This window comes from Mustela erminea, chromosome 18 (assembly GCF_009829155.1).
Source record: "Mustela erminea isolate mMusErm1 chromosome 18, mMusErm1.Pri, whole genome shotgun sequence".
NCBI lineage: Eukaryota > Metazoa > Chordata > Mammalia > Carnivora > Mustelidae > Mustela > Mustela erminea.
Genome location: NC_045631.1, coordinates 44,719,978 through 44,735,018, shown reverse-complemented (window position 1 = coordinate 44,735,018; position 15,041 = coordinate 44,719,978). Strand labels below are relative to the sequence as shown.

Sequence of the window (15,041 nt, the reverse complement as noted above, 5' to 3'; positions counted from 1 at the left end):
CTTGCGCCACATCTTTTGAGTGTCTGTGACATTCATTTGTGTAGTGGAAATGCTAGTCTATTAAAGGAATTACTGCCCAAACCGCTTACTTCCAAACCTAGGAATTACTTGTCAGATGTTGACTTAGAACAAGGTAAGCCTGTACGAAAGTCCTATAGTAGATGAGACCCACTATCCATGATGTCTGAGATGATCCTGCTTAGAGAACAGAGGAAATGGCTTTATTCTGGACCACTCACTTCAGGGTGCAAGTTGAGGCCACCACATCCAGAAATCGGATATTCGCAACCTCCTGAGCGTTAATCTGGAAACCCCACACATTGTACAATGTATCCATTTTAAGTTTACCTTCTCTTTAATGACTTAACAGAAAAAAACTGCATGATGAAATAGATTTTCTCCAAATATATATATATTTATATAATATATAATCTTAGTTAACTCAAAGGTATATACATTGTATAATAAATAATATTTATAAAAAGAGACTTTTTGAATATAAAATCAAAAAGATCAACAACTTCTACAACTTTTTACAAAACTTTGGATACAGCAGGTCGGTAGGAAATTTCGGTTGGATACTATTACCTGACTACTACAATGTGCTCAGTGTACTATTATTAAATAATCACTTGTCAGCTACTTGAATACGCCCCAGAAACATGACTTTATCACTTTTAATATAGAATACATAGATATGAAAAGACTGTTCTGAACATTTGTATCCGTTCTGCTGAAATAATTCTCACATAAAGCAAGCATTATCCGGTTGACATGATTGAAAACTTTTCAGTCTAAAGTGAGATGAGGAGGGGCATTTCGGACTCTCCGGACAGGGGATGGGGACGTGTATCTGTAGCCGGGCTCGTTGCCCGCAGATTGCAGAGTGCGGGCATGGCTTCTAGACGGTCTTGGCAAGCCTGCCTGAGTGGAGCAGGAAGATCACTTGACCCAGCAGCTGAGGTCAGTGTTAGACCAAAGAGAGGAGGGAGTAAAGAAAGGAAGAAACATCTCTTTTCCCGTCTCTATCCCTGCCGCCTCTCTTCTTCCTGATTCTCCCTAAGACAGAGCTGTGGCCTGGGTTCGTGCTGTCCGATCCGCTGGCCTCCGTTCAGGACTCTTGAGAGGACCTGGTGGAGCACGGGGAGCTCAGCGGAGAGAGAGGTTTTACCGGAGGGAGCAAGTGACTGCTTGCCCGCCTTCGAACACCTCCTCCAGATCCTTGGGAACTGCGTGGACTGGCGGGCTCTCTGCGCACAGGTGAGGCCGGCAGGTGTGTGTTAAAGAACTCTGCGCTTCTCTTTTAGCCGCACGGGCCAAAGGAGGGAAAGGAGGCCGGAAGACAGGTCTTTATCAGAGAGGGAACTAAGGAGTCGTGTTATCCTCCCTAGCTACAAGTCACCAAGTTGGAACATCAGGAATCGGCTGCTGCTCTGACTCTGACCCTTTGTCTGATTTCTACCCAGGCACCCTAGACTCCCCAGCTGCTCTCCCCGGCGTTGTTTGGGGGGGGAATCTGCCAGTGAGCAGGGCCGGGAGGGAGTGAATGGCCCCTTCTAAAGATACCGCTTCTTTCTTTAGGAAGCCCATTGGAGCTGCAGAAGGCTCACCACCCCCTAAACATAACCTATTTACATCGGTTCATCAAAAAAAAAAAAAAAAAAAAAAAAAGCCCCCAAGCCCTGCCCTGCATTCCTGGTAGACAGCGCGGAAGGGGAGCAGGAGACCGGGAGCTGGGACTGCGGTTCACAGGGGCCTCGCGTGCGGAACAGCGCTGCGGAGGAAGCGAGACTGAGAACAAGACACAGCCGCTCTTCCAACAGCCTGCCAGGCCACCCAGCGCTCCTGGTGCTTCAGGACTCCCAAGCCCAACCTCCAACCCGACAATTGCTTTGGGCCTCCCTCCCACTGGATCCTAGCTAACCCTATGGCTTTCGTGAGAATGTGGAGGTCTATCAGATCTGAGCAGGAGGAGACAGAGAAAAGGAGACTGCTGGGCTCTGTCCTACTTCATAACGCCCACCGCACAGGCATCTTGCATGGCACCAGGAGACGCCGTCTGGAAACAGAATCTTGCCCCAGCCGAGGTCTTCACCACCAGGCAGAGAGCTCACGGCAGCCCAGCCTGTTCTGTCGGAGTAGAATTTTTTTTTCCATTTTTATTTTCTTTAACATGTGCAAAGATAAGCCTGGGGTCTGTTCCTATCAGACCCTAGAGAACTAAAAAGAAAGCCCCTTCTTTAAAAACCACACACCATCCACAGCAGGGTGAGAAACTTAAGAGAGAGGGGGAGGGAGGCCTCCCCGGCAGCGGGCAGCTCGGGTCCAGGTCATTTACCGCACGGGCGTCTGGCAACAGTCCGGGTTCCTGGCTGCCTGGTGCTGAGGGCTGCGCCCGGCTCCAGGTCCTGCTTTCCCATGGGACTTCGGTGAATCTGCCCAGCCACACACTTCACCCGTTCCCAGTGCCCTTTGGAAAACAAAGAGGGAGAATCAGACCCGTAATCCCTTTCTCGGAGGAACCGCCCATTGGGGTGCCGAGATTAGAGGCTGCGGAGGGGAGAGCTCGTTTCTCCTGTACTGGGGGCAACGGGGAACTCAAGGGGCTTTCCTGCACCCCCTCCTCTGCTCTGGGGGCCTGCTGCTGAGGGAGAGTGTGGGATTTAAACAGGATCAGGAGGGCTTGGGCCACCACTGACTGGGACCCAAACCCTACCTGCCCCACCTTCTGGCCAGGAGCTTGGACAGAGACCCCCAGGCAGGAGTCCACCTTGTAGAGCGACCGAAGGCCTCTCCGGTCCAGGGCCCCATTCCCCACTAGAGTTGACATGGGCACTGTGCTTTTCTGTCCCACCAGTGGTTTGATAATGAGCCATCTACGCAGGAGCACGGCTATTTAATTAACTATGAATAATTCCTTCCCAGGGGAGCACCAGTGTGCACCTCTTACTCATTTATGTATTTACATCTCACCAAGGACTAGAGGCCCAAAGCACTTTCATGGGCATTCCCAACCAACCTCCCATTCCCGGGGGGTGGACAGGGCCAGTGGAAGAGTATTACACTGGGGCAGAACTGGAGCCTCAGCAAGACTAAGCGGACACGTCCCAAGGTTTTGTGGCAAGTTAGTGACAGATCCAGCACTTGGGGGTCAGCCAGACCCCCTGCCTCTTGTCCAGAGAGAGCCCCTTCCAGCTTACTGTGGCTCGCAACATCTGAATAACAAGGAAGATGCCTGGTCCTTGCAAGGTAGGCAATCGGCCATTAGCATGAGACACTGGACAGAAGCCACAGGCAATGGAAAAGGTGTTTTCCCCACAAGGGAAGGAATGGGAATCTCCCCGTGGCATAAAGCCGTTTTGACTGGGGCTCCCCACTGAGTGTGTGGAAGGCATATGTCCCTGTCAGCCTGTCTCCAAGGTTCCCATGTTGCCTGCAGTGTCTTTGTGGATGAAGGGAGGAGAGGTAACCGGGTCTCAGCCAGTCTGGGGCCTGTGGTTCAAGACCAAGCACCACGCCTGGAGAACGTCAATCACGGAGGTCAGCTCTGCCTGGTCCCGGGAATCTTTGCTGCCTCCTTGGACCATGAACCAGGCCCAGCCCCGGGGCTATCCAGCCTCTGGTCCACACAACCACCCCTCTGTTCTCAGATGAGGGAACTGGGGCGCAGAGAGGCTCCCCAGCCTGCCCCACATCACTCAACAAGTTGAAAATGTGTCCAAAGGGCACCATGTGGGGAGAGTCCTCCACTTGTCCCAGAGCAAGGGCTCCAGAGTGCCCAGAGCAGAGGGGCTCGGGGCTCCAATCTGCCTAAATAAGGCATCTGAGACCATGTCTCTAAGACTGGAGAAAATAGCACTGTCCTTCAGAAATGGGAGCAAAGAGAGCTGAGGATGTATTAATTCCTCCTAGGATCAGCACTAATTACACGGGTGGCAGGCAGGAGAGTTTTCCAGAGACTCCCTCCGCTGGTTGACAGATGGCTTCTCTTGGCGGCCTCCCCCAACCCTGCCCTGGGAGAGGAGGCACCAGAACACCTACTGCTTCTACAGCCCCAGCAGGACCCACACAGGAAGTTCAAGGTCCCTATCCTAGCAATGGGTCCACCATTAGTGCTCTGGCATCCTAATTCCCCTTCAGCTGCCCCTCAGTGCTGCTTGGGGACCCCACGCGGGCTCCGGCCACAGTGGCCACGCTACACTGAGCCCATGAATGCATTCATATTCGTGGATTTTTTTTCTCTGTGAGAAGCAGGAAATGAAACTCGCCCAGGCGATGTCACCCTCACGTCTCAGCTCTCTTGACGGCAGTTATCACTCCTGATTAGTATCAGATTCAGACAAGCATTCACTTCTGGTAGCTCCCTGGGGCCTCATGAAACTTCCGTTAGGCTCCCGACGCCCCGGAACAGGTGAGGAAACTAGACTTCGGGCTTCCGGGGCCAGTACATGGCAGATCTGGGCCACCTGTGTCCCCTCTCCACCGGCCACACGGCGCCCACTCAGACACGAACAAAGCCGTGCCTCCGACTGCCTTTCTGGACCCTGTCCCTGCCAGGTCCTAACTCGAGCTCCACTGAGGGGCCTCCCAGAGGGACTCACCCAGAGCTGTCCCCAGGATGTGGGGGCCTCCACACCGCAGAGAGGCCCGACCCCTCCCCCAGGCCCACACAGTGTGGACCGGAGCCACCAGCTCCGAGGTGCCCTCCGTGGAGCTGTGTGACCTGGTGGGGTGCTCGCTCCTGCCCTGTTCCAGGGAGATAACCCAGGCAGGTATGTTCTTCACAATGAACCAAGCACGGTCCCCACGGCTCCTCCAGGGAGGAAGATAAATAAGGAGGCAGATCTATAAAAACTCTCTTGTTGGGGTCCCCCAGCTGGCAGGTGGTGGCTGTTGGACCAGGGCTCACGCCTTTATATACTAGGTTCCTTCTCAGGGAGAGAAAAGGGAGAGAGGGCACAGTGGCCTCGGACCTTCCAGCTCCCAGACTCCAGGACCACCTTACATCAGTCCTGACCTATGCTGGGGACCGATGGCTCCAAGGGCCAGGCACCATGTCTCCCATGCAGGCCACCTCTTGGAAGCTTGGGAACATAACCCACTGGCCTTTGATCCCTTGATTACTCACCACCACCACTCTGAACTTGAATCCCTCCTCCTCCTCCCCATCCCCTTCCATAAACTCGGTGAGAGTGCCCCCGCTCCACCCAAGCTTTAGATCTGTCAGGATATGGGCTGATACACCGCTTCCCCCACCCACCTCCTCAAGGTCAGTAGGATTTATGCTTGTGCAAAAACTTGCCCTCAAAGTTCAGGGTGGATGCAAAATGACTCTGCCCCGGGGTGAAAGAGAGAGGATCTTTGGCCTATTATTTCAACCCCCTCGTTTTAGGGTAAGAAAACTGAGGCCCATGGAAATGAAATAACAGGAACTTAGGGACTTCCTGGAACAGGGCAGAGTTGAGACCAGAAGTCAGGTGTCCTGGCTTCCAGCCCCACAATATCCCTCCTCTGGCTCAGCCTCCAGATGCTCAGTAATGATGGCCAGTGGCCATGCAAACATCTGACCTGGCTCATAATTTAGTAACTTGTATACAAACATTAGTCAATTTCATGCAGTCTTGCGTGCACATGCTCAGCTGGTATCCGTACTTTGCGTAATCCACCCAAAGCTGCCCAGGGACCATCCCCACAGATGCTCAAGGAAATCCTGGCTTCCTGCTTTGGCCGTGGAAACTTGGGTGTCTTGGGACAGCTCAGAAAGAGAAGTGGATTAGTCAGGAAGAGGAGCTGGGAAAAAAGGGTCCCTGTCCCAAGGCCCCGCAGCCGCCCCGCCCGCGGCCCTACCTGGCTCCCTACTTGCAGGTGTGCACATCGTAGATGCGGACGCACTCCTGGCAGCTCACGTAGCAGCACCAGTGGAAGATGCAGTGGCATTTCTCCTTCCGCTTCTCCGTCCTCGTGTTGTGGCCGCGGCCACAGCACAGCAGGTCGCAGCCATCGATGCCGTGGGAGGTGACATTGCAAGTCCGGTCCCTGGTGCCAAAGGAGCCCGTCTCGGGGTTGGGCTCGCAGAAGTTGGGGGAGTTCTCGTAGTAGACCAGGTCCCTCTCGGTGGGCGGCTTGAACAGCGCATACTTGGCACGGAGGGTCTCCACCCAGCCGCGGGATTCACGGTGCTTCTCCACCACCATCTCCGAGGCACTGTCGTACTTGTCCTTGAGGAAGTCCCCGATAGCGCGGAAGTCGGGTTGGGCCCACCAGCAGGTCTTGACCTCGCAGCTGCCGGACAGCCCGTGGCACTTGCACTTGAGGTGCATGTGGTCCAGGATGGTCTGGGGAAGAGGAGTAGCTGCTGGCCCCCAGCACAACCTCACTCGGGAGCACACCTAGGCCCTCCCGCTCTGCCCCCGCCCACCCCATCCCTGGAACCTTCTCTATTTCTACTTGGGGGTCAGGAAGAAAACAGATTGGGGCTGAGGTGCGGACCTAAAGAATGATGACCATTGTTTCCCTCCCCCTTCATAGCCCAAGCATTGGCAGAAATCGCAGCCATTTCTCAAAGCTGTAGGAGATAGGGATTGTGAACCCCATTTAATAGATGGGGAAACTGAGGCCGGGAGCTTAAGTGACTTGCCCTAGGTCAAACAACCAGAGGAAGCTGTGGAGGCTGAATTCAAAGTCAGGCCCTCCCGTCTTCATGGCCCTGCCTAGGCAGCCCAAGTGCACCAGATGGGCTGGCGGGGACCTGCTCCATGGGGTCTGCCTCACTCCTGAGCTGACACATCCCCTGGAAGGGGCAGATGGGGAACAGCCCAGAGAGAAAGGGTGAACAGGACGGGTGATTGTGGGGGTGTGGGTGGGGGCCAAAGTTCTGCCAAGGGGAAAGAGGAGAGTAGGGAGCCCGGGATGCACAAGGGCCACTGGAAGGGCAAGGTGGGGCGGGGGCGAGGCCAGGCAGGAAAGGCAGGGACACGGTCTGCAAAGGGGTACCAGGCAGGGTCGGGCGAGGGCAGCCGCAGCTCACCGTGCGGCCCGCCTCGTTGTTGTGCTTGTTCATGGCCGAGCGCGCGTCTGGCCTGTTCTCGCGCGCGTCTGCGAACTCCCGGGACACGAGCACCCCGAAGTCGGCGTCCTCGCTGCAGCCGCCCCACTTCCAGCCCTCGCCAGGCGGCCCTTTGTGGTGCGAGTCGCAGCCGCAGATGGTGGAGGTGCCCTCAGCACAGGAGCGCGTGACGGCGAAGGCCACACCGGCAGAGGCGATGGCGTGCACGAAGGCCGACTCGCGGGTGGCTGCGGAGAGGGCAAGGCTCAGGCGGAGTCCTGCCTCGACCTCCCCAGCCAGGAAGAAGGGCTCGCCAGCCCCGAGGAAAGAGGGAGGAGTCGAGGTACTCTTCCCACCCGCTTTGGCTGGCCCAGCCTCTGAGGTATCCCCACTTTACAGATGAGCAAACTGAGGCAGGGGGCAGCTAACTGATTAACCCAGGGCCCCAATACCAGGTACTGGTCAGAGCCAAACCTGTCAGAAGCAGGGGCAGAAACTGTAGCTCTGGCCGGTTGCTTTAGAGGTGAGGTGGTCCTGCTCCATCCTGGCCCCAGGCCCCCTACCCTCTACCTGCCCCAACTCCAGAGACTGCAGCACAGGCCTGAGCCCACCCCATCCTGAGAGAGCCTGCGGCCTGCAGGAGGGAAGCCTGGGAACCTACTGCCTAAACTACCCAAGTCCACCCCATCCCCCACCTAGATGCACTTGGGCAGACCCTTTCCTTTTCTGAGCCTCAGTTACCCTCTTTGTAAAACGGGTAAAACTTCCCTTTGCCACCAGAGCTCCTGACCAGGAGGAGAGTGGACCCAGTCCCATGCCCATTCCCTGCCATCGGGGAGAATCCTTTGAAGGAAAAGGAGAACTTCTCAGGGGTGTCCCCCAACTTCAGGATCCTGATCACCACCTTTGGGCGCTCAGTATGCACCATATTCTGCCCTTCAGGTTCTTGATCTTATTTAATCCTCTTAACTAAGAGCAAAAAGTCTTAACACAGGCCCATTCTACAGATGCAAACATTGAGGATTAGAGGGCCAAGGCCTGGGAGACTTGCAGCCCAACTCTCAGGACAGGCGAGGAACCCAGGTTGGGCGGTGACCCGCCCGAGGCCACGCAGGCCGGCTGGAAGCCAGAGCGCCCATGCCAGATGCTGAGGGGGATCACCGCTCTGCACACAGCCGGGAAGCCGGGTAGCCTCGCGGCCACCTGCGGAGGAGCCGCCCGACCCGCTTCCACGGACGCCCCGCCGCCGCACCGAGCCCGCGCCGCCCAGGCGGACTGAGACTGGAGATGGCCGAAGCCCAAGGCTCCGGTCCCTCCCCTCACCCCAATACCTCCCCAACGCCGCCCCGCTCTCCTCGCCCCCGTTCCGGCTCCCGCCCTCCCCGAGGCGCCCGGGAACGGCGGCGGCGCCGAGGGCCAGCGTCTCGCTTCCGGCCGGGCGCACGGTCTCTCGGGGCGGCGGCGGCGCCCGGACCCCGGGCCGCGCTCGGTTCCCAGCCCCGGGGACGCGGGGGCGGCGGGGGCGGGGCGGGGATTAGCCTGGGAGCGGCGCTGACAGCCCCGCTGTGCCGGTCCCCGTCCGGCGGGGCCCGCTGGGCCGCTCAATCCGCCTTTGTTCGCGCGGTGTCACACCGCATTACCCGCATAATGCGGCCGCCGGGCCCGGGCCGCCGGGCCGGCCGCCACCGCGTAGCAACGGGCGTCTCCCGCGGCCGGGCCGCGCCCCCGGCCCCGGCGCCGGCCCGCGAAATCCCCATTGAAGCGGCGCCCCCCGCCCCCGCGCCGCGCCGAATGGCCAGAGGGCGTGTGAATGGCGCGGCGGCCGCAGCGGGCGCGGGGCCGGGCCGCGCGGTGGGGGGCGGCGCTCGGGCCCCTTTCAAGCCGCCTAAGCCCCTCCGGGCCGCCCGCGCCGCCCCGCCCGCGGAACGCGATCCCGGACTCCCCTGCGCCCCGCCGTCGCGGCCCGTCGCCTTCCGGCCGCCGACCCCCGCGGCCTCCGCCCCACGGGTGCCGCGCGAGTCCTCGGCCGGCCGCGGCCCCGCCTCCAGGACGGCCAGACCGTGGGGAGCCGGTCCCGGGCTCGGCCGGCGGTGCGCGCCCCGGGCAGGGCGCACCCCATCCCCGCGCCCCCGGCTCTCAAAGCGTGTGTGTGGGTTGGGGTGGAGTGGGGTGGGGTCCGGGGGTGCAGAGATGAACGCGTGGCGGCCCGCGCGACGCGGGTGAGGGACTTCTTCCGGACCTTCCTCGGCTTCAAATTCCTCGAGTTTCTGACTTACTACCCAGCTCCCAGCCCCCGCCCAACACAGAACTGCCCTCTTGCAATTCAGACATGAAGGCAGGTACCAGAACCTACAACGTGATGGGAAACGTTTAACACAGGCGTGGATGGGTAATAAGCTCAAAGGCCCGATTTTCATTGCCAAATGTCCCAAGAGGGTAAGAGCGATCAGAAGGCGAGTCTTGCTTTTGGGGAGCGCGTCTAGACGCCAGGCTGTTTGATTAAGCGCTACCTGGCCCGAGGTGGGGCACCGGAAGGCGGTGAGACTGACACACCGGGCAAGATCAGGTTTGAAATGCAAACCGCCGCCACTTGGCCCCAATTAGAGGCCAAACCTTTTATGTAAACAAGGAATAATTAGCTTTGGTAATAGAAGCGTAAACAGAATCATTATCCATTGATTCGCTAATTGGTCTTCTGTCCCTTGACAATGGCCTGTAGGTCAGACAGACCCAGCATACCTGAAGCCCAGGTAAAGGGGGACTGCCTACTAAAAGGTAGGGTTCAGTGCCCCATCCCCCACTCCTCCCATCAGATCCCCTGGCTCTCAGATACCTTTTCCTTCCGGCTATAAATATAGTTCTTGTAAGAGAAGGGAGGGCCAGGCTCACCAGTTTGGGTGGCAAAGCCCCTGGGGCGGGAGGGTTCAAGTTTCTGCTGAAAGGGAGCAGTGGTCCCAGGAGGCCTGCTGGGGTCATCAAATCCCGGGATGCAGCCATTCCTTAGAGTTGCCCATCTTCAGCCCAGAACTCTCCAGCCCCAAAGTCCCCTTCTTGGGAGCAGTCGCCCCCCTCCACCATCTCTCCCGGTCATGCTTGAGGTCAAGTTGTGTGAATGCCATTCATTTCAGGCACCAGCCGGTTAGACTCCTGGTTTGCAGGAGGGCAGGAAAGTTCCCCAGAGGCCAGCCGGCCCTCGAGCCCCTCCAGAGTTGGTGGGCAGATCCCCCGTGCAGGGGCATGGGGGCCGGCAGAATCTTTGCACTGAAACGCTTGGGGGCAATGCAATGCCACCAACACCAGTTTCCTCAGTTCCAGAATTTTCTATATGGGTGGGACCTAGAGGTGGTGGTCACCCAAAAGCTAGATTTACATAGCACTTAACACAGTGTTGGGAAAATGTCACAAATGTCCACAACAAAGCCTGCCCCACTCCACTGTGCCAGCCAGGTGTGGGGTGGGGAGGAAGGCCATGGCCTCCTCTGCCGCCCTAGGATCTCAGGATATGGAGCACCTCAAAGCTGCTCAGCCCCCAGCAGCACCCAGGAAGGTGTGGCAGGCAGGGGGACAGTCTGGGTCAGTCCAGAGAGGGAGTTGACCCACTTTTGTGGTGGCTGCTGGTCCTGCCCAGCTTTGTGGCCCTCCCCTGGGGACCCTGGGCTGGGAGCTGAGGCATCCTGAGGGGGAAGGGTCACCAGGTCCTCCTCCCCCACCCCCCGCAGCCCCGCCTCCACCTGCTAGCCAGCCCAGAGACAGTACCTTTGTCCAGGACGGGCCCGAAGATGGCCAGGCTGTCGTCTATGGTGGTACAGTTCCAGCGGCGGCCCCGGAACTGGTGCTGGCACTCCTGGATGCCCAGTTTCACGCCCTCGGCCACACTGGGCATGATCTCGATGTAATTCCGGCAGAAGCGCAGCTGCTTGGGGACCAGGCCCGGGATGGAGCCGCAGAGCAGGGGCTGCGAGCCCAGGGATGTGTATTGCTGGCCCAGGGCCAGGGACCTGCGGGCAGACACAGGGTGGTGGCACATGGCCCATCAGGGGCCCTTTTTCTTCCTCATGAGCCCTCTGGGGTGGGTGGAGCCACGGAGGGCCCCTGGGTCAGCCCGAACCCAGACCCTCCAGCAAGCTGGTGCCTCAGTGTGCTCCCTGCCCCTGTGGGGCAGATCTCCAGCCCAGCCAGCAGCCCTCTGACGGGGGCATATCTGATGTGAGCGCAGGGACTCGCAGGGGCACATCATGAAAAGAACTCTGGACTGGAAAGATGGATTTGGGGCTCCAGGTTAAATCCCTCCTAGGCTGTGGGCCAGTTGCCCTGATGGGCCTTGACGCGGTTGGCCTGGACAATCTTCCACAGAGTCCGAGTTTCTGGGGCCACACAGACTCCAGTGACCCATGGGAAGTAACCCAAACCTAAAGTGAGGGAGGTGGCAGGCTTGACCCCAGCTGAAGCAGAGAAACAGAGAAGCTCCAGTCCCAGCAGGGAATTCATTACATACGTGTGTGCCTTAGGTTTGCACATGCACACGCGCGTGCACACGCACACACACTGCAGCTCCTAATTTTTTTTAAAGGTTTTATTTTTATTTATTTATTTGTCAAAGAGAGAGAGAGCAAGCACAGGTGGGGGAGGGGCGTGGCAGACCGAGGGAGAAGCAGGCTCCCCGCTGAGCAGGGAGACTGACATGGGACTCGATCCCAGGACTCTGGGATCATGACCTGAGCCAAAGGCCGATGAGCCACCTCTCAGCTTTTTTAGCAGAAGGGAAGGTCTTGTGGGGAGCCGGAATAAGAGTTTAAAATACTAGAAAACCAAGGTGCTGCTCTTCCCACTCTCTCCCTCAGCCCTGGAACAGCAGGAATGACATTTTGCAGGAGAAACTGAGAAAATGATCCGTGGGTCTCAGTGGACTTGAAGGTCAGTTGCCATCAGCCCTGTGATCAGGGACAGTGCGAGCTGGAAGAAGGGTTGCATGAGCCCCACCTCGTCCCCCTTCACACCCATAACCAGGCTCCAGTCCGGCAGCGACCTCAGTCAAGTCCCCCACACAAAGAGATGACAGAAGCCTTGGGAAGAGGGATCAGAAGACCCCAAATGCAGATCAGGAAAACACAGACACATCTACACAAGCTTCCTGGACTAGACACAGGGCTTGAACTCAACGCCTGCTGTTTATCAGCTCTTACGTGGCTTTGCCTGTAGATTCCTGATCACTTCTCCAAGGCGGAGAACATCACTACCCGCCACCCCAGACCAGGAAGCTGGGGTTTAGGGAGGAAGCTAGTTGCTCAAGCTTTCCAATGCCAGGCCTGTGGCCGAACACAGCATGGTCGCTGGGCTGAGCCTTTTCCTTGAGTTTGCTTCCCTCGATGCTTAGAACAACTGTAGGATGTGGAAGGGGGTGTTACGGCAGCCCTGCTTTGGGGAGGCGTGGCCTCGCGTTCTGAGAACCAGCCCAGACTACAGAGGGGCTAAGAAGTGGCTCATTGGACCCCATTCCCTCTGACTCCGGAAACACTATGCCGCCTGCCTTCTGGGCAAGGCCCGCTTGGGGCCGGAGGCAGGGAGGTGGAGGGAGGGGCTGGCTGTAGGCCGGCCCTTCTGTGCCCTGAGTCTCACCCATGGATCTCATGCCTCACGAAGCATGAGTGGGTCAGCCCAGAACCCCCATGAGCACACGGCACACAGCCCCCGAGGGAGCCCAGGGACCATTCTCTCCTGTCCCAACTCTGTTTACGCTCATAAACAGCTTATCACAAGAACCGTGAGGTTCGAATAGCCATCACTGATTACACGATGGGCCTGTTCTAAGCACTCATGTCTCTCGCCTTAGGTAATCCTCCCCGAACCTCATTATCATCATTATTATCCCATTTCCTAGATGGGGAGACTGAGGCCAGGAAGCTAAGTACCCTGCCCCAGTCTGCAGGACTGCACAGTGTCAGAATTGAACCTCCCTCCCCATTCAGGCTGTCTCCCCATGTGCTCCTTTTTCTTTTTTTTTTTTTTTTTTTTAAGACTTTAATTATTTATTTGAGAGAGGGGGACAGAGAGCACAGGTGGGGAGGAGAGAAAGAAGCAGACTCCCCACTGAGCAGGGAGCCTGACGTGGGGCTCGATCCCAAGACCCTGAGATCATGATCTGAGGGGAAGGCAGACGCTCAGCCGGCTGAAACACCTGGGCGCCCCCTCCCCACGTGCTCTTAACACGGGCCTCGAGCCCCACCCCCCAGCTCTCCCAGCAGCTCTGCGGTCACCCCCGCAGGAAGCGGCCCAGGGTTCAGGGTGGAGAGTCAACACAGTGCAGAGCGGGCCGCGTGGGGGCAAGGCTCCCTTGAGAAGAAGTCCGGGCTCTCCCCACTTCCTCCTCTGACATTTAGCACCTGATGCCCCAGAGGAGGAGGACAGTTAGAGAGCGGAGCTGAGACCCGATAAGAGATTCTGCCACCCCTGTCACCGCACCTGGGTTTGGTCCTGAATGGGGTGGTGATTCTCGGCCCCCTCCCCGTCTCCTGGTCTGGCCCCTCCCTGTCCCAGAGCAGCATGGGAAGACCTGGCACCCACTTCCCAGCCTCAGTGTCCATCCCTTTGGCCAGAGCCAGTCTCCCCAGTGTCCCCACCATAGCGAACTCAGTCCATGTCCGGGTCTGGAGGTGTGGACCGCCCCTATGGTGGCCACACTTGTCATCAGCTTGACCTCCGGCCCCCATAACACACTCTGATCTGGACCAGTCTGTCCCACAGTCACTTCTGGCACCAGGGGCCCTGTCCCATGTCATCCCCCATTATTGGTCTGCCCACCAGCCAAGGCTCCGAGTGCCCCGAGGCTCCAGCCTCCTTTTGCCCAGAGATGCGCATCCTCCAAGACTCTCCTCCTTCCTAGCTCTCTCCTAGCCCCTTGGCAGGCCTGGCCCCCTCAAGCTAAGCTGAGCCCTGGACTAGAATGAGAACCTACAATAGGAGCCCTATAACAGCACGAAGCCCATTTATACAGGTGAAAAAGCGAAAGGCCCACAGAGAGAGGTGGCTTGCCCACGGCTGGCCACCGCAGAGAAGGGAGACTGAGGAGTGGGGATGTCCTTACTGGCTCTTTATTTCCACTGGGCGAGGCTGCTTCTCATCCCAGCCCTCCAAGGGGCTCTGGCTCCTGGTTTCAGCAGTCCCCTCCCGCAAGGTCCAAGGTGGGCCTCTCCAGCCCAGCAGAAGCCCCGAGCCCTGGGCACTGGCTGGCCACAAAGGCCACAGTTACTCCCCAAACTTCTCCCAACAGGGAGATACCTCGTTCCCTGCCCCTCCTCTGAAGGACACCAAGTCCTTCCTACTGGTCCTACTGAATGACTGTGGCCTCTCCTCCAACACAGGCAGATTCCCTCTTGCCCTCCAAGGTCACGTGCAACGCCAGCAATCATAACAGCAACCGTCTCCTTCACACGTCGCATCTACTATCTCAACAGATTTTCACAACAGCTCCCACTGGGGGCATTGCCGCCTCCATTTCAGAGGAGCAAACCAAGGCACAGAGAAGCGAGGCACCTTACACAGGGCAATGGCTGAGCCAGGATTCAACCCTGGGTTTGTCGGACTCTGAGTATGATACCCTCTGAAAACAACTCTGGGCATGAGAGATGATTTCTTGTTTTTTTGTTTGTTTGTTTGTTTGTTTTGCTTTTAAACATTTATTTATGTATGTATTTGAGAGAGAGAACAGGAATGGGAGCATAAGGAGAAGCAGATTCCCCGCTGAGCAGGGAGTACAACACAGGGCTCGATCCCAGGACCCTGGGATCATGGCCTGAGCCGAAGGCAGATGCTTCACCAACTGAGCCACCCAGGTGCCCCAGAGATGATGAGTTCTTTCCCCTCCCACCAAACCCGGGCTCTACCCTGCTGCCCGGGGGGGCCAACGCAGTATGTAGCCTAGAGGCGGGCTGCCCAGCACAGACCCGGCTCTGCTGTTCCCTTACTACTGATCTCAAACAATTCAGTCAACCTTTCCCTG

The 15,041-nt window shown here is 57.8% G+C and overlaps 1 protein-coding gene across 3 annotated transcripts in view; it reads right to left on the bottom strand.

Annotated features, from left to right (window-relative positions):
* Positions 1-496: 496 nt before the first annotated feature.
* Positions 497-15,041, bottom strand: part of WNT3 (Wnt family member 3) — a 47,028-nt gene continuing 32,483 nt past the window's right edge. Inside the window, exons 2-6 of one of the 3 annotated variants that reach the window (XM_032322070.1) lie at positions 10,802-11,043; positions 7,028-7,293; positions 5,860-6,335; positions 5,653-5,755; positions 2,337-2,470 (exon numbers count right to left, since the gene is read on the bottom strand). In XM_032322070.1, the coding sequence (XP_032177961.1) occupies positions 2,453-2,470; positions 5,653-5,755; positions 5,860-6,335; positions 7,028-7,293; positions 10,802-11,043 (1,105 nt within the window). In that variant the 3' untranslated portion in view covers positions 2,337-2,452. Of the gene's footprint in view, positions 2,471-5,652; positions 5,756-5,847; positions 6,336-7,027; positions 7,294-10,801; positions 11,044-15,041 lie in introns of all 3 variants that reach the window. The other 2 variants (XM_032322069.1, XM_032322071.1) reach the window with 2 other exon arrangements.